Below are 17,692 nucleotides of genomic sequence, written 5' to 3' on the forward strand. Positions count from 1 at the left end.
CATGCAAGTTTGTGTATGTACCCTAAGAGTCTAGTTTAGTTCTCATGGAACTAAAGTCACACCTAGTTATGAACTACCCAATGTAGCTATTATTTATTCAGGATAGGGTCTTGCTGTGAGCCCGGGCTGAATTTTTCCTATGGACCTGGCTGGCCTCAGATTCATGGAAATCCACCTTCCTCTGCCTCCCAAGTGCTGGGATTAAAGCTATGTGCATCATACCTGCCTGAGTTATTTGTATGTATATGGGTTTTGCCTGTCTGTCTGTCTGTACTATGTGTGTGCCTCATGGTCAAAGAGGACAGAAGAGGGTGTCAGATTCTCTGGAACTGTATTTACAGACAGTTGGAGCTGCTGCATAGGTGCTGGGAATTGAACCCAGTTCTTCCGGAAGAGCACCAGGTGCTCTCGGACACTGAGACACTTCTCTGGCCCTCATTTTATGTATTTTAGAGAGAGGGTCTCACTATACAGTCGGAACTGGTCTAAAAGTCACTATGTAGCCCAAGCTGGCTTCAGACTTAACTTGATCTTTCTGTATGAGCCTCCCAAGTGCTGGGATTACAGGTGTGAGCCATCATACCTGGCTCAAATATTATACCTCACGCTATTGCAGCCTTATGCCATTAAACATGGGCCCAGGAATCCACACTTAAATACCTAAGGTTGAGCTGGCAAAATGGCTCAGTCAGTAAAGGTACCAACCACCAAGCCGGACAACTTGAGTTCGATCTTCAGGGTCCACGTGGTGGAAGGAGAGAAGTGACCCCTGAAAGTTGTTCCCTGGTGTCTATGGAACTTTGTGCTCAAACACTCTAATCAAATGTAACTTTAAAAAATTCAATCTCATTCACTTGCCTGTTTTTTTTTTTTTTTAAATTTTGCTCAGGTCAGACATGGTGTTGAACACCTCTAATCTCAGCACTCAGAACCCAGAGACCGGCAGACCTTTGTGAGTTCCACTCTACACAGTGAGTCCTAGGTCAGCTAGGACTACACAATGAGACCTTGTCTCAAAAACACTCACAGCCATCCAACTGCCTCTGTCTCTGCTGGTATTAAATATGTGTACCAGCACACCTGGCTATATATCTTTTAATACTTATTCTATGTGTGTGCCTGAGTGTATATATGCAGAACTGAAATTATAGTTGATTATGAGCCACCTTGTATGTGCCAGGAATTGAACTCAGGTCTTCTGCAAAAAAAACAACTACTCTCAATTTTTGAGCCATCTTTCCAGCCCTACTTAATTATTTTATTTTCAAGACAGGGTCTTACTATGCATGCCTGGCTGGCCCAGACATTTCTGCTTAGACCAGGTTGGTCTTTGACCCACAGAGATCTGACTGCCTCTGCTTCCAGAATGCTGGGATTAAAGTTGTGTGCCACTATGCCTGGCTCTACTTCCTGAAGACAGGGTCTCATGCCATGGTCTAAGCTGGCCTAAAAGTTACTATGAAAAAAAAAAGTTACTATGCAGCCCAGGCTGGCTTCAAACTCACTTTACTCTTTCTACATCAGCCTCCTCAGTTCAAGGATAATAGGCATGAGTCATCTTGCTTAGCTCAGTATCTATTGTTCACATATATTGAGGGCACACTCATGCCCGTGGAGGCTCCTGCCTTAAAATCACAAGAGTGTGCCAGGCAGTGGTGGCACACGCCTGTAATCCCAGCACTCTGGGAGGCAGAGGCAGGTGGATTTCTGAGTTCGAGGCCAGCCTGGTCTACAGAATGAGTTCCAGGACAGCCAGAGCTACACAGAGAAACCCTGTCTCGAAAAAACCAAACCAAACCAAACCAAAAAATCCACAAGCATGGACTGGAGAGATGGCTCAGTGGTTTTTTGATTTGTTTTTTCTTTTTCTTTTTTTCCAAGACAGGGTTTCTCTGTATAGCCCTGGCTGTCCTGGAACTCATTCTGTAGACCAGGCTGGCCTCAAACTCAGAAATCCACCTGCCTCTGCCTCCTAGCGTGCTGGGATTACAGGCGTGCATCACCACCGCCCGGCTTGGCTCAGTGGTTAAGAGTGCTGACTGCTCTTGCAGAGATCCTGAGTTCAATTCCCAGCATGTGGTCACATGGTGGCTTACAACTATCTGCTATGGGGATCCAATGCCCTCTTCTGGTGTGTCTGAAGATAGCCACAATGAACTCACATACATGTAATGAATAAATCTTTAAGAAAAAAAAACCATAAAAACAAACAAACAAACAAACAAACAAAAAAAACCCACAAGTGCCCAGGAACTGACACCTTCCAGGGTAGACTTAGGTTAGTGGCTCAGGAAGGTTGGTTTGTCAAAGACCTACCTCTCCTATGGCTGGGGCAAATCTGATGAATAATTTATATCGTAGATGCAAATCAACTACTCACTCACTGGTACCACATGCTTATCTGGCTCTCTTCCTGGTTTCTTTTAGTAGCACTTTTCTTTGGGGGGCGGAATCTTCTTTGCCCCTCTTCCTCTCTTCCAACAAATTTGCTAGAACACAAATCTCATTTCTAATGCTCCTGGGAAATACAACCCTGTTCCTTCTAATCCTTCATTGTTTGCCTGTTAAATGTTTACTGTTCTGCTGAAGCCACAGGCCGTGTCTCTCTCTCTCTCTCTTTTATTTATTGTTATATGTAAGTACATTGTAGCTGTCTTCAGACACACCAGAAGAGGGCATCAGATCTTGTCATGGATGGTTGTGAGCTACCATGTGGTTGCTGGGATTTGAACTCAGGACCTTCAGAAGAGCAGTCAGTGCTCTTAACCACTAAACCAGCCTCTCTCTCTCTTAAAGGTTTATTTTATATTATATGTAAGTACATTGTAGCTGACTTCAGACACCCCAGAAGAGGGCATCAGATCTCATTCATATGGCTGTGAGCCACCATGTGGTTGCTGGGATTTGAACTCAGTACCTTCAGAAGAGCAGTGCTCTTAACTGCTGAGCCATCTCTATAGCCCGAGGGCCAGTCTCTTACATGTCCAATGTCTGATTACCAAGCTGCTTTGTGCAATTCAACCTATGACTCCATCTCTAATAGACAACTCTACTTACTTACACAAGAATACTTCCTGTGCATATATAGTAGCTACTAATATTACAGGTAACTTTGTTTTGTTTTCTGAATCAAGGTCTCACCATATAGCTCTGGCTGTCCTCAAACTCACTATGTAGACCAAGCTGACCTTGAACCCATAGAGCTCAGACTGCCTGCTTGGATTAAAGGCTTGGGTCACTACAGCAAGTTTAGACAGGTATTTTAATTAAAAATGTCAGTTCACTGAACACATCAACCAAGCCTGTGTGTGACCAAGTGACTACAATACCAGACTATTTCAATCACTTCAAAAAACTTGATTGAGTGCTGGGAAGTAGCTCAGTGGCAAAATATCTAGTAAGTTCCAGGTCCTGGGTTTGATCCTCAACACACCCACCCTGCTCAACTTCCAAAAAAAAAGGTTGGACAGTTTAGAGCACATACCCAAAACTTACCAACAAACAGCCTTTTGCCCTTCTGTCTTCTTGAACTGTCTATCCTAGTTGAAGACTAGGTAAGCTAGAGGGCTGGTGTGGGAGGAAAGGGGTGCCCCTACATTTGCCTCTTCCTTTTAAAATGGTAAAAGAGGTGGATAATGCTGGCAATGAAGACCTAAACAAAGGTAACCACATGGTGGCTCACAGCCATCTGAATGAGATCTGATGCCCTCTTCTGGGGTGTCTGAAGTCAGCTACAGTGTACTTATATATAATATAAAATAAACCTTTAAGAGAGAGAGAGAGAGAAAGAGAGAGAGAGAGAGAGAGAGAGAGAGAGAGAGAGACTGGTTTAGTGGTTAAGAGCACTGGTATGTATGTGTCCTTCTTGAGGCCAGAAGAAGAAGATCCCCCGGAACTGGAGTTACCATGTGGGTGCTGGGAACTGACCCTGGTCCTCTGCAAGATCTGCCAGTGCTCTTAATCACTTACCTCTCTTCCCAGCCATGTAACTTATTTAAACCTTGTTACCATTTTGTATATGTGCATGTGATTGGTGGGGTGGGTCACAAGTGTGTGTGCCATGCTCAAAGTCAGAAGACAACTTTCCAACATCCTTTCTCGTTCCACGGTGTCTTCTGGGGAGGGAATTCTGGTCATCAGGTTTGCATAGCAAGCACAAGCACTTTTACTGAAGAGTCATCTCACCAGCCTAGTTCTGGAAATTTTATTGAAGATCTCAGAAAGAGGGATACTTACACTGTGTTGCTAAACTATTAGGACTTAAATTTGAATCTATGAAAAACCATCTTGCCACACCACGAAATGAGAGTCCCTCTGTGGATGAAGGCAACCAACCACTTGAGGAGAGTACAATCACAGATGACAAGCTACAGACAGGCGGTATCTTTTGGTCCCTGTCAACGATTCCAATCTACTCTGGCCTTTTCGATTCCTTAAGCCGTAGTGAAGCTGGTCAACGCGATTCTGGGCTGCTAGTGGATATTTGTGTGCAAGGTTTCCACAGCACTTTGTACTTTATATTCTTCATCCCTCTAACTTGCCCTGAAGCCTCTCGTGAACTCCAAGCTCTATCTCCACGTACCTCCTGATGTCCCCCCAAGCATGTCCAAAACTGACCTCACTATTGCTGCCCCAACTTCAGTTCCCGTCTAAGGTGGAGCCCTCCGGGACCACAATGTCCCTTTCCTCTGAAAAACCAAGGTCGTAAGTTCAGGCTCCTCCCGCTCACTCGGCCTCCCAAGGTCACCGCTACTTCGCTCGCCAGCTCCCTGGGGGCGGTGTCCGTGTACCCCTCTATGCAAGGCCAGGCGCTCTAGGCTGCAGCCAGCTCTTCAAAGAGCTTTTATCATCTCGCTGATTTCTCTTAGAGAGCGGCTACTCTCTCCGCTCAAGTGGCTTCTCTATGGTTAACTTCTCGCCTTTGTTTCGAATTTGCTTCGGATGACACTCGGCTGGGACCCAACGCCTTCCCACAGCTGCCTCAGAGGTTCCTTTTAGGTACAACTCAGAAGCCACAGGAGCTCGGTGAGACCTGTGTTGGCTTAGCTCCGGAAAGCTCGGCGACGAGAACGATGGCGGAAATGAGTACGAAGGTGCCGTCCTTCTTACTGCTCTTCTCTATGGTCGCTTCCTTCCGCGTCGGGGAACCCGTCCCAGCGCCTGCGCAGAAGCGCGTGTTGGGAGCTCGTCGCGGAGGCGGGGGGCACACGGAGCGGGAGCTGCGGCCGTCGCCGCCGCTGCCGCCGCTGCCGCCGCCAGAGCTAAGCGCGGGGACCGAGATGCAGGTGGGACCGGAACCGGAACCCCCCTCTTCAAGTGCCTCTTTCCTCTTCGGACTCGACCCTGTCGTCTGAGAAGCTTGGGCGGGGGTGGGCGTGGGGTTTCGGGGCTCGAGGGGTGCTTGGCTTCCGAGAGGGCAGCAGATAGTCCCTCGGTGGCTCCGGCCCAGAGGCATGTGGAGGGTGTCCAACGATTAGGATCGGGTCCGAGTGATTGATCACGGGGCCCGGAGGGTCCGAACCTGGAGCGCAGCCTGCACCCTCCACCCTTCTGGAATGTCACAACTAAGCCAAGAGGCAGGTGCGCCGGAAAATTGTGACTGAGCCTTCTTGGCAGAAGAGAAACTGAGTCACCAGTCCAGGAACCGCAGGGTCAGCGGGCCTGAAGGGGGCTGGGTCGGCCAGTAGTGCTGAGGGCTGGGTGGGCCTGTGTGAGCCGAGGTAGCCTCTGGCTGGGAACTGTCTCTGCTATGCCTGCACCTCTTGGCCCGGTTCCCCTGTGCTCTGTGACTCCCGCATCTCCTGGCTGCTTCTCCATGCTTTGGAGCTGTCCCTGTGGTTGTAGTCATCGGAGTATGTAGGGCTTAGGCCAAGGAGGAAGGGGAGGGGTCTCTGACTTGCAGCCTTGTAGGTTTGGTGAAGAGGCTGACATTACGGATAGTTTGGGTAGACTTTCCGGAACCGTCCAGAGGTGTCTCCATTCAATCAGTATATTGGAGGGCAGGACCACTCACAAAAGAGCCACTGGTTGTAAATTATATACCGAGCTCTGTCACTTTCTGATTGTGATTTAAGAGTTGGGGAACCCTCAGAAGCTCTTCCTTTCTGGAGAGCAAATGGGACCCATTGTACTGTCCTCCCCCATAAAAATAGTGAGGGTGGCAGTGATGTCTTGTGTGCTTACTGTGTCAAGCACAGATGTGTTCCTTGTCATTTCATTTCTTCTGAAAACTGTAGCAGGTAGAGGTTATTAACTGTGTTTCACAGATACAGAAGCTGGCTTCACACAGCTAACAGGTGGGCTGAGCTGGGGCTTTAGTGCAAGTCTCACAGGTACACTCCCCAGGGAGAGAAAAATCTTGAGCCCCAGCTCCTTGTGATGTCTTACTTCTGTGACTAGTGAAGACTTGTCCTGGCCCAACACACCGGCTCTTTTTCTGTAGCGCTGCTGTCAGTCAGTCCTAGACTACAAGGGGCAACCAAGAGATTGGCCTTTTGCCAATCCAAGTTTCCACACAGGGCCTAAGTGCTGGGTTGTAGGATCAGCCTCGAAGACAGCTGATCCTTCAATCCATCTTCCATTTATTGGACCTATGATGCAAGGTCTCTAAACTTTGTAATCCCTGCACCCTTTGGCGCCCTGAGAACAGAGCAGTAGAAGCCGTGGTTGAGGCTGCTCCAGCGTGTCCCTGGAGACTAGAACTATGCAGTGGGAAATGCAGTAGGCTCTGAGTTCTGGAACTTGTTTGAATCTCCGTTTCCTCATCTCTAAGAGGTTATTAAGTTGTCTAAGGAAAGGTAAAATGACCTTGTGGAGCCTTCTAGAATGGCATATTTAAAGTGTGTGATAGTTAGGGAAGGGATGTCAACGACCTTAAGAGTCTTCTGTGGTGTAAGATGCTTCAGGGACCTTTCCTGGATCCCACAACAGGGAGAGTGGTGGCAAAGGCAGCAGGAAAGATGCAGGATGGACATTGGGTTTAGCATCCCTCGTCGCTAGGGTATATGAGGGCTATTGATCATGAAGAGAGCAGGACAGTTTAGTTCTCTTCCCCCACTGCCCTCGGAGGAGCCTGGAGGGGAGTCCCTAGCGTGGGCTGGGACATAACTCAATCTCACCTCTGCAGTAACTCAACGTATATTCTTCTTCTTCCTACAGCTGTTGCTGCTCGTCCCGAGTCTTCTGGCTGCTTCCCTATTTGCTCCCCGAAGGCTCCCCCTGTCCTCCTCCTGGGGCCCATCATGAATGGTGCCCCTTCCCCGGAGGATGGGGTCTTCCCTTCCCCGCCAGCGCTGCCACCACCCCCTCCCCCAAGTTGGCAAGAGTTCTGTGAGTCCCATGCGAGGGCTGCTGCCCTGGACCTTGCCCGCCGTTTTCGCCTCTACCTGGCCTCCCACCCCCAGTATGCGGAGCCGGGAGCAGAGGCCGCCTTTTCGGGCCGTTTTGCTGAGCTCTTCCTGCAGCACTTTGAAGCTGAGGTGGCTCGGGCCTCGGGCTCTCTCTCCCCACCTGTTTTGGCTCCATTGAGCCCTGGTGTAGAAATATCACCACCACACGACCTGCCCCTTGAGAGCTGCAGGGTGGGAGGGCCCCTGGCAGTGTTGGGCCCTTCTCGATCTTCTGAGGACCTAGCTGGCCCCCTTCCTTCCTCAGTCTCTTCCTCCACAACATCCTCAAAGCCGAAGCTCAAGAAACGCTTCTCCCTCCGTTCAGTCGGTCGTTCAGTCAGAGGTTCTGTTCGAGGCATCCTGCAGTGGCGGGGGGCCGTTGACTCTCCCTCCCAAGCTGGGCCTCTGGAGACCACCACATCAGGCCCTCCAGTTCTAGGTGGAAACAGCAACTCCAACTCCTCTGGTGGTGCTGGGACAGTTGGTAGGGCATTGGCTAGTGAGGGCACATCCCCTGGGGAGAGATGGACTCATCGCTTTGAGAGGCTGAGGCTGAGTCGTGGAGGGGGGACTTTGAAAGACGGATCAGGAATGATACAGAGAGAAGAGCTGCTGAGTTTCATGGGGGCTGAAGAGGCTGCCCCTGACCCGGCAGGAGTGGGTCGTGGCGGAGGGGCAGCTGGGCTGACCTCAGGAGGAGGAGGGCAGCCTCAGTGGCAGAAGTGTCGCTTATTGCTCCGGAGTGAAGGAGAAGGAGGAGGAGGAAGTCGCTTGGAGTTCTTTGTACCACCCAAGGTGAGCCCGCAGGAAGCGTGGTAGCTGAAAATGACAGTGGCTGGAGAGTAGCTTGGCTCTTCAGTGGCTATAGGGTTACCACACACAGAGTGTTGCTGTCCTGGGTTCAGTGCTGTTAACTGTGGGCTCTCAGTTGCCACGGGGGGGGGGGGGGGGTAGGATCTGAGACCAAAGAACTATTACTTTTTCACCTTACCTAGGAAGGAAAGGTAGGGAGGTGAATGGATGGAGGTAGTGTTAGCCCTGATACACCAAAAGACTGATTCTTCTTCCCTTTCCCGGCTCCTAGGCATCCCGGCCCCGTCTCAGCATTCCCTGTTCTACTATTACTGACGTCCGCACAGCCACAGCCCTGGAGATGCCTGACAGGGAGAACACGTTTGTGGTGAAGGTAGGAGCCCCAAACTCTGTCCCCAGAGCACACCTGTGCTGGAGAAAATGCTCTTGATAGACTTGGGCAAGTAGCTTCAGCAGAAGGATGGATATATATTGGGAGAGGCTTTGAGTCTTCCTGGGGCTGTGGTTTCTTGTTTTCCTCAGGGTTGGATGTGGCCTGTAGGCCTCCTATCTACCCCCTGCACTTGCTAAAGCTCCACTTCTTGGTCCTATAGGTAGAAGGCCCTTCAGAGTACATCCTGGAGACAACTGATGCACTTCATGTGAAGGCCTGGGTGTCTGACATCCAAGAGTGCCTAAGCCCAGGGTAAGAAGCCTGCCTCTATGAGGGATCTGGGCATGGGTAGGGGCAGCCTTATGTCTCTCCTGATGACTTTCCCCAGCACCATTTTCCCTGTCTTTGTAGACCCTGTCCTGCTATCAGCCCCCGTCCCATGACCCTTCCCCTGGCCCCTGGGACCTCCTTCCTCACAAAGGATAACACAGACAGCCTGGAGTTGCCCTGCTTGAATCATTCAGAGAGTCTGCCTAGCCAGGATCTGCTTCTGGGACCCAGCGAGAGTAACGACCGCCTGTCGCAGGGTAAGGTAGAGCCATGCAAGCTGCCGAGCTGGCCCCACTCCCTCGCTGCTCTACCTGGGACCTGCTGATTGCTTGTACTTTGTCTCTGAACATACCATGTACTCTTAAGTCACAGTTTGCCATTTAAAATCATCACTTTCACCATCCTGAATGGCCCCATAAAACTATCCAACCTTTCACACTCAGTTCTGTTACTTTTTTCATAAGCCTTCTTCCAGTAGGCCACCACTCTGTCTAGAAGTAATGGTTTTCTTGAGCAGGCTTCCAGAATACTTTGTGGACATCTTTGTTTCAGTCTTGTGCATCTCAGCATATGTCATGGCCTTCCCACCTCCTCTTTCATCCTGATCAAACACTCACATGCAGAACCTGTCTGGACCAGCTCACCTTGTACACTGCCTCTGCTCTACCCTTTTCTCCTGACCCTTGGCTCTTGAGTTTCAGCTTCATAGTGCCTGGCACAAGGGCTGCATTCAGTCAACGAAAAAGTTATTACAACCTGGGATTGTTAGCGCTAGCATAGACCTTACATCAGATTACAAGTAACCAAGACCACAGGAGGAAATGGATTTCCTGAGTTTGCCGATGTGCTGTGCTAATCTAGCTTCTGACATGGCTGTTTTCTAAGCAGTATGGTGATGTGTCTGCTGGCCTAGGCCTGAGGTTTGACAGATGCTCAGTCAGGCCCTAGTATATCACTGTCTGCAAGCTAAACTCTGGGGTAGGTGGGGAACTCAGGTATTTGAAGTGGGCTCCTTCTGCTCTATGGGTGTATTCTAACTGAATTGGTAAGACATTATTCCTAATAAAAAGCAGGTCTCTAAAATGGGGGGTCTATTTAGTGTTTTCTGAGCAGTCCTAGTAGGGAGCATCTTGGGAACTCTGGAAGATGAGACCAAGGGAGATGGAACTAACAGAATGCTATACCTAGGGGAGAGACGAGAGTAGCTTCAAGGACCAAGGATCTTGTTGAAAGCTGACATAGGAGTGAGCACAGGGCCTGCTGAGAGCTCACACAGGAGTGAGCACAGGGCCTGCTGAGAGCTGACAGGAGTGAGCACAGGGCCTGTTGAGAGCTCACACAGGAGTGAGCACAGGGCCTGCTGAGAGCTGACAGGAGTGAGCACAGGGCCTGCTGAGAGCTGACAGGAGTGAGCACAGGGCCTGCTGAGAGCTCACACAGGAGTGAGCACAGGGCCTGCTGAGAGCTGACAGGAGTGAGCACAGGGCCTGCTGAGAGCTGACAGGAGTGAGCACAGGGCCTACTGAGAACTGACAGGAGTGAGCACAGGGCCTGCTGAGAGCTGACAGGAGTGAGCACAGGACCTGCTGAGAGCTGACAGGAGTGAGCACAGGGCCTGCTGAGAGCTCACACAGGAGTGAGCACAGGGCCTACTGAGAGCTGACAGGAGTGAGCACAGGGCCTGCTGAGAGTTCACACAGGAGTGAGCACAGGGCCTGCTGAGAGCTGACAGGAGTGAGCACAGGGCCTGCTGAGAGTTCACACAGGAGTGAGCACAGGGCCTGCTGAGAGCTCACACAGGAGTGAGCACAGGGCCTGCTGAGAGCTGACAGGAGTGAGCACAGGGCCTGCTGAGAGCTCACACAGGAGTGAGCACAGGGCCTGCTGAGAGCTGACAGGAGTGAGCACAGGGCCTGCTGAGAGCTGACAGGAGTGAGCACAGGGCCTGCTGAGAGCTGACAGTGGTGAGCACAGGGCCTGCTGAGAGCTCACATAGGAGTGAGCACAGGGCCTGCTGAGAGCTGACAGTGGTGAGCAACAGGATGCTTGGAAAGTGAGCTAGTGTGAGTAAAGGGAAGACTCTGGTGGACCAAAGTCATGTGGACCTGGCCTAAAGGGGAAGGCTCAGTTTTTCCTTTTGTCACTGGTGATTGGACCCAGGGCCTTGCTTCAGCTAGGCAAGCACAAGAGCACGCTCACTGGAGCATGTTCCCAACTCTTGGGTTGCTGTAGGCTGACCTGCAGGCCTGCAGCCTCAGCCTTCCGAGGCCCTTGGTACAGGAATGTATGTACCTCCTGACAAGAATTTTTGATGTGCTTCAAGTTGGTAGTTCTAGTCTAAATGAAACAGGACTCCTTTCTAATGTGGACATTTTTCAGGGCTTCTATCCCTCACCCCACCAACCATTGCAGTAATCTTTCAGCTGTTGATTCAGAAAAGACATAGGCACATTTGGATTCTAGGACTTCCTCGAAATAACCATGGTCCCTCAGCAGTACAAGCAGTGTAAGTCAGAACCATCGTGAAAATCCATCAGGGTCACTCCTCCAGAGGCGCGGGGCCTGGGCACGCAAGTGGACAGCCAATGGGGAAATGGCCTGCAGGAGCGAAACTTGTCATTCTCAAGTTTGGCCCTCTGTTTTCTTTAAGGAGCTTACGGAGGCCTCTCAGACCGGCCGTCAGCGTCCTTCTCCCCGAGTTCTGCCTCCATTGCTGCCTCCCACTTTGATTCAATGGAACTGCTTCCTCCAGAATTGCCCCCTCGAATTCCCATTGAGGAGGGGCCTCCAGCAGGGACAGTTCATCCCCTCTCTACCCCCTACCCTCCCCTGGATACTCCAGAAGCAGCCACAGGTATTGGGTGCATGTGTATTTGTCTTTGGTTCTTGGTCCTGTGTTGGATCTGGAGGGATCAGACTGGGGAGGAGCCAGTGACCTGGTGTCTCAAGGTGATACTGGGCTAGGGAGAAGCTCTGACACCTGCTTCCCTCTCTCCTTCCTGAAGGGTCCTTCCTGTTCCAAGGGGAGCCAGAGGCGGGCGAGGGGGACCAGCCCCTCTCAGGCTATCCTTGGTTCCATGGCATGCTCTCTCGACTCAAAGCTGCCCAGTTAGTGTTAGAAGGAGGCACTGGCTCCCATGGTGTCTTCTTGGTACGCCAGAGTGAGACCAGACGTGGCGAATATGTCCTCACTTTCAACTTCCAGGGCAAGGCCAAGGTGAGGAAGTGGTCCTCAGGGAGAGCTCTGTTTGGATCTGGGGATGTCATGTGTGGGGAGGAGGGATATATAACTCACAGGACCTAACCCCCCACCTCACCTGTCATCCTACCCTCAGCACCTGCGTTTGTCACTAAATGAGGAGGGTCAGTGCCGGGTCCAACATCTGTGGTTCCAGTCCATTTTCGATATGCTTGAGCACTTCCGGGTGCACCCCATCCCTCTGGAGTCTGGAGGCTCCAGTGACGTTGTCCTTGTCAGCTATGTGCCCTCCCAGCGGCAGCAGGGTGAGCAGAGCAGGTCTCCAGGGGAGGAGGTGCCCGTGCACCCAAGAAGTGAGGTGTGTGTGCCAGGAAGGCGGGGTGGGGGGTTGGAGGAAAGACCCTGTTAGTGGGGAGCAGGGCAGTCAGGGTACCTGGGCAGGGACCTAGAAGGGAAGCAGGGAGGCTGACAGGATGCAGGCAGAGGCTCCTCTTGGGGCAGGGGCAGTGGAGAGCGGGTGCTGCATTCCCATTCCATCGGACCCTCCTCTCCATCATTGTCTGTCTCCTGGACCCATCCTCCTTGGCCTTGTCTTTGGCCTTTTGGGGGATTCATGGTCTGATCCCCTCCTTCCTCCCTGATGTCTGATGTCCCTGTCTGATCTCTCACTTTCCCCCACCCCACCATCCCATCTATCCCCACGTTGCCCCTCCCCCTCCCCCAGGCCGGGAGCAGGCTGGGAGCCATGCAGGGGTGTGCGAGGGCGACCGATGCTACCCCGATGCCTCCTCCACCCTCCTGCCCTTCGGAGCGAGTGACTGTGTGTAAGTGTGGTCCTCTCACCACCGCCCATGATTCATCTTCCATGGAGGGGGGTGCTCAGGCGATGGGGCGTGGGGGAGATAGCACATGGCTCCTTGGGGAGGCCGAGCAAAGGGGAGGTCACCCTAGGAACTCACTTCCTTCCACAATCAATGTCTCTCACCCTTCCTGTCTAGAACGGAGCACCTCCCGTGACCCAACCCAGCCCTCTGAACCCCCTCCATGGACAGATCCCCCACATTCTGGGGCAGAAGAGGCGTCGGGGGCGCCAGAAGTGGCGGCAGCCACAGCCTCAGCAACCAAAGAGAGGCAAGAGAAAGAGAAAGCGGGCGGTGGAGGGGTCCAGGAAGAGCTGGTCCCCGTGGCTGAGCTGGTCCCCATGGTTGAATTGGAAGAGGCCATAGCACCAGGCACTGAGGCTCAGGGTGGTGCTGGCTCTAGTGGGGACTTGGAGGTGTCCCTAATGGTACAGCTCCAGCAGCTACCACTAGGGGGCAACGGAGAAGAAGGGGGTCACCCCCGAGCCATTAATAACCAGTACTCATTTGTGTGAGATACCTGCCCACCCTCCATTTTCCTGTTCCCAGCCTTAAGTTGTGAGACTGGGCTGGGTAGGAACACAGAGGAAAGTGGGAGTCCCCTCCCTCCATGCTTCCTGACCCTTGTCAGCCAAGGGTGTGTATGTTGGTACAAGTAGAGGTTCAAGAGCCCTGTTAAGTCCCCAGTTACTACACTACAGGTGCCCGTGCTCCAGCCAAGGACCTGGGCTCCGTTACCTCCCTGAGGGGCTCTTATGGTCAGCCCCATCCCTGGGGGGTGTTTCCCCACTAATAACCCCCAACCCAAGCAAGGGTGAGGGGGGAAGGGCTGTCAGTTATATTAAGGTTGTTGTTGTTGTTTTAAACAAAATGGAAAAGCATAAATAAATAAATAAATAAATAAATAAATAAATAAAGGGTTTATCTCAGTTCCATCATAATGGCTGTGGCTGATGTTTGGAGTAGGACAGGCGGATAAAGCTGTCTCCTGAGCTCAGGCCAAAGAGCTGGCCTGGGTCCAGTCCTTTTCATCCTCTAGTCCAAGGCCGTCAGAACCACCTCTCCTCTGTAGTCTCCTGGTTTGCTGAGTCTTCGATGCAGAGCTCAACTTTTTGTGGGTTGCAGTGTGTTCTGTTTTCAGATTATCTTACGTAACCTAAACTTATGATCCTCCTGCTTCAGCTGCCTGTGTGCTGAAGGGATAACACTGCCATGCCCTGCCAGTTTGTTCTTTTATTGGGACAAGACAATGAAAGATGGGGTTTATGGTCATCAAAGGCCTTTGCTTCACTGAAGTGTTTTGAGTGAAACTTGTACCCTAGGAATAAACAGGTAGGAGATGCTGAAGTCATGGAGATGGAGATTTACTGTAGCAGTCCAGTCTACAGAGGGGTCCAAGACTGGGCTAGTTGACTCCTTTGTCAGAGACAAGCTGGAGACTGGATGGCAGTCCTGGCTGAGTCCCACTGCTGCCTCTCATTTGCTGTGTGGACCTAAGGACAAGGCGAGTGACTCTGGACCTTGACATCCTGTGCCATGTGACGTTTCATCGCAGTGGGTGCTGTTGACATGGCTTGGTTATATGTTTCTGTCTGACTTAAATACATGTCTCAAGGCTTCCCGTGAAAGTCCCAAGTTAGGACTGGAGAGATGGCTCAGTGGTTAAGAGCACTGACTGTTCTTCTGAAGGTCTGGAGTTCAAATCTCAGCAACCACATGGTGGCTCACAACCATCTGTAACGAGATCTGATGCCCTCTTTTGGGGTGTCTGAAGATGGCTACAGTGTACTTACGTATAATAAATAAATCTTTAAAAAAAAAGTCACAAGTTCCAGATACCTGGGTCCAGCTTCCACACTCCCATCCCTGCTACCTGGCTTCTCTGAGGTCTGAGCATGGTTGGCATGGAGTGACCTATCACTACCATCAAACTCCCATTTTTAAATACAGAGCCTGTCCTGAACACACCCTTCTGCACTGGATCTATGTTCTCCAATGGGGTGCCCTGGCTTCTCAGCTTAGGGGTGGGAGGCCAGCGGGATCTGAAGACTCCCACCTACTGTGCTACGCCCTTCCACCTTCCAGTGTCACCCTCCTCCCCTGGGAAAGTGGGACAGCCGATCTTCTGTCCCTCAGCTTCTGCCCCACCTCCAGGAGGCCCTACCCACGCTCATGACCTTGCTATTCTGGTCCTGTGTCAGTTCTGTGGGGAGATGGACAGGAGACAGCTGAGCTCTCAGGCTACCTAGGATGGGGGTTGACTGGGGAAGCCTGCTGGCTCTTATTTTACATTATCCCTGGGGCTCCCCAAATCTTGGCCTTGACTAAGGATTGAATTGGCCCTGTTGTGGAGGTTGGGTGGAAGGCAGCTGGAGACTTGGGTGCTGTGTTCCCCAAGTGAGATTGTTAGAGATAGCCAATGGTCAGCGAGGGCTGTAGTCCTTCAGTGGGAAGGCCTGATCCTCTCCTAATCTCAACTGGTGTTCAGAGGCTCCCCTCCTGCCATGCCTTGCCACCTTCAGGGACTTGTCATCCTGAGGTGGGCAGAAAGATACCCCCAGACTACCCTGTCCTGTAGATCTTCTAGGAGATGGTTGTGGACCCCGGGAGTGGGCCAGACTCTGCTCTCATGCCTCTCCCAGCCAAGCCTGTCCTCAGTCTCAGAACTCAGGAGCAAGAACACCTTCAGCCTCCGTGCAGGGGGAAGTGGTCTGTAAAATCACCTCATCTACCCCTTCCCACCCCAGGTCAAAAGTGTCCTGCATCTATGGGCTGGTAGCTCTCTCTCTCTCTCTCTCTCTCTCTCTCTCTCTCTCTCTCTCTCTCTCTCTCTCTCTCCCTCTCTCTGCCTTCCTTTATCTCGCTGGGAAGCTGGGAGAGGTAGAAACGAGTAACCTCAAAGAGCCTCTTTGGCAGGAGCGTCCTGTAAAGCCTGCCTTCTTTCCTCACTCAACTGCTTTGAAGCTGTGTCCCTGTTCCCCCTCTCCATGTTTGGGCATTCCTGCTGCTGGAAGACTGTGCCCCTGTCACTCCTCCAGGTGCTGCTGGGGAGAAGCCAGCTAGGGCCCGAGCCACCATGGTTGCTGAGCCTGCCTCTGGCCCCAGACAGAGGGTCCTGGGCCAGGCAGAGATGCCTGTTTATGTGACCCCGAGATTCTCACTCATTGTCTAAGCCCTACCACCTCGGGTCACAGCAGGACTCTACCTCAAGGGAGGGGTTTGTGGGAACTGTGAAAAGAGGGTGGGAAGGAACACCTTGTCCTCACTTCACCCCTCCCCCAAGTCTGGGTAGAAGGCAGGATGACTCCGAGGCTCAGCCCTTCATTCTGTCTATTGGTGTTGGCCAGCCTTCACCCCAACAAGTGGGGCTGGCTTTCTGTTCTGTAGGTTCTGCTGCTTTATCATTCTGTCTGTGCATTGGAGCTCTTGTGTGGGACTTGCTCCTTGGTTCTTTTCAGGGAAACTGAGGCCTGGGTAGAGGTGGGACTGTGTTCCAGGGCTGCAATGCTGCTGGTCCTCACTGGCCTTTCACTATCTAGTCTCATGGAAACGTTTCTGCCTCAGTTTCGTCCCTGCTTGCATCCTGGCCCATATACCCCGTCTGCTCCTCCAGCAGCTGCCTTAGTGGAAATCAAAAGATACCCCAGTGGCGAAGCGGGTGGGGAAGGGTGGCTCAAAGCAGCTGCTCTTTGGAGGAAGCTGACACCCAGGCCAGCCCTTCACAACAACTTGTGGCTTTGCACCCAGTCACTGGGGCCCCGCCCACATGACGGCCACTGCCCGAACCCTGCTGTTTCTTTTCCCTCTTCTCTTCAGGCTTAGGAAGTCTGGGCTGTCTCTGCTCCTTACTCTGTTCTGTCTTCTTCGCACCTTCCTTCCCCTCCCCCGCTAGAGCCTTTGCTTCTTCCAGCCTCAGGGGTCCAGCCTTTAGTCACCGACTTGGGGCTGGCCCAGCCCCAGAGCACTCCGACCAGTCCTGATCCCCATTCCCTCTGTGGGCTGTTGCATCAGGGCCAGAACTTCAGAGAACCCACACCTCTGGAGGGTTACCATGAAGCCCTGGGGTTGAAGGCCAGTGTAGGGTGAGGAGATCCTTACCCCCCTGCCCCACCCAGAAACATTCAACCCTCCCCTCTGCCATCAGCACATTCTGTAGACTTGGGTTACCTGACTGCCTGGGTGTCCCATTTTCTTCGGGGGGGATTCCCTGCCAGTTTTATGGGGGAGCTCAAGGCTGTGTTCCCAGAGGCTGAGCTAAAGCAGTAGTGGTGGGGGAGAGTTTAGGAGAGACAGACAGTCCTGGCTTTGCTTCCCAGGGCTTGGACACTAAATCCCTTGTTGATGGCTGCAGCAGCCCCTCCCTAGGGTAAGGTTACCATCTGCACTGTCCCCTTGACCAGCCCCTGAATCTCTCTAGAGCTGCTTCCTCTGTCTCCCCAAAGATGCTCTCCCCTCTCCTGTGATCCCCAAAGGCTTGGAGTACCTCCTCTGTTAACCAAACACACTAGGCAGGGGAGGAGACTGTGACAGTGGAAAGGGGTTCAGGATGTCAAGACAAGGCTAAGGAGTGATGAGGCCTACGGGCTAAGAGGGCTTACAGAAAGATCTCCTCAGGGGTGAGCTTGGAACGGAGCATTTAGTGTAACTGGGCAAGTTGAGGCAACTGGGGGTGGGGTGGGGAGCAGATAATAGAAAGTGACTTTACTCCCCCTCCCCTCTGGGGCCCCCC

At 52.2% G+C, this 17,692-nt stretch overlaps 1 protein-coding gene and 1 long non-coding RNA gene across 7 annotated transcripts; one reads left to right on the forward strand and one right to left on the reverse strand.

Annotated features, from left to right (window-relative positions):
- Positions 1–4,808: 4,808 nt before the first annotated feature.
- On the forward strand, positions 4,809–13,904 carry Sh2b1 (SH2B adaptor protein 1). Of its 6 annotated transcripts, none has more exons than XM_052199413.1 (9): positions 4,809–5,093; positions 7,159–8,183; positions 8,473–8,574; positions 8,795–8,886; positions 8,986–9,161; positions 11,555–11,758; positions 11,910–12,121; positions 12,240–12,408; positions 13,102–13,904. In XM_052199413.1, the coding sequence occupies exons 2-9, from the start codon at positions 7,242–7,244 to the stop codon at positions 13,476–13,478; spliced, it is 2,274 nt and encodes a 757-aa protein (XP_052055373.1). In that variant the 5' UTR covers positions 4,809–5,093; positions 7,159–7,241; the 3' UTR covers positions 13,479–13,904. The 6 variants fall into 6 exon arrangements, with proteins under 6 accessions (XP_052055373.1, XP_052055357.1, XP_052055367.1 ...); XM_052199397.1 differs by lacking the exon at positions 4,809–5,093 and adding an exon at positions 5,148–5,285; XM_052199407.1 differs by lacking the exon at positions 4,809–5,093 and adding an exon at positions 5,395–5,651.
- LOC127696601 (uncharacterized) lies at positions 10,317–10,579 on the reverse strand. Its single transcript, XR_007980269.1, has 2 exons — positions 10,488–10,579; positions 10,317–10,455 (listed from the first exon to the last, which is right to left on the reverse strand). It is a non-coding gene; the product is annotated as an uncharacterized LOC127696601 (long non-coding RNA).
- Positions 13,905–17,692: the final 3,788 nt, after the last annotated feature.

Source organism: Apodemus sylvaticus, chromosome 1 (assembly GCF_947179515.1).
Source record: "Apodemus sylvaticus chromosome 1, mApoSyl1.1, whole genome shotgun sequence".
NCBI lineage: Eukaryota > Metazoa > Chordata > Mammalia > Rodentia > Muridae > Apodemus > Apodemus sylvaticus.

Excerpts from the sequence above, each read along its gene's own strand:
- Sh2b1 (XM_052199413.1), top strand. The coding sequence starts at position 7,242 with ATGAATGGTGCCCCTTCCCCGGAGGATGGGGTCTTCCCTTCCCCGCCA. Across the intron at positions 8,887-8,985 it reads CAAGAGTGCCTAAGCCCAGG|ACCCTGTCCTGCTATCAGCC; the intron begins GTAAGAAGCCTG and ends CTGTCTTTGTAG. Across the intron at positions 12,409-13,101 it reads GCCCTCCCAGCGGCAGCAGG|AACGGAGCACCTCCCGTGAC; the intron begins GTGAGCAGAGCA and ends CTTCCTGTCTAG.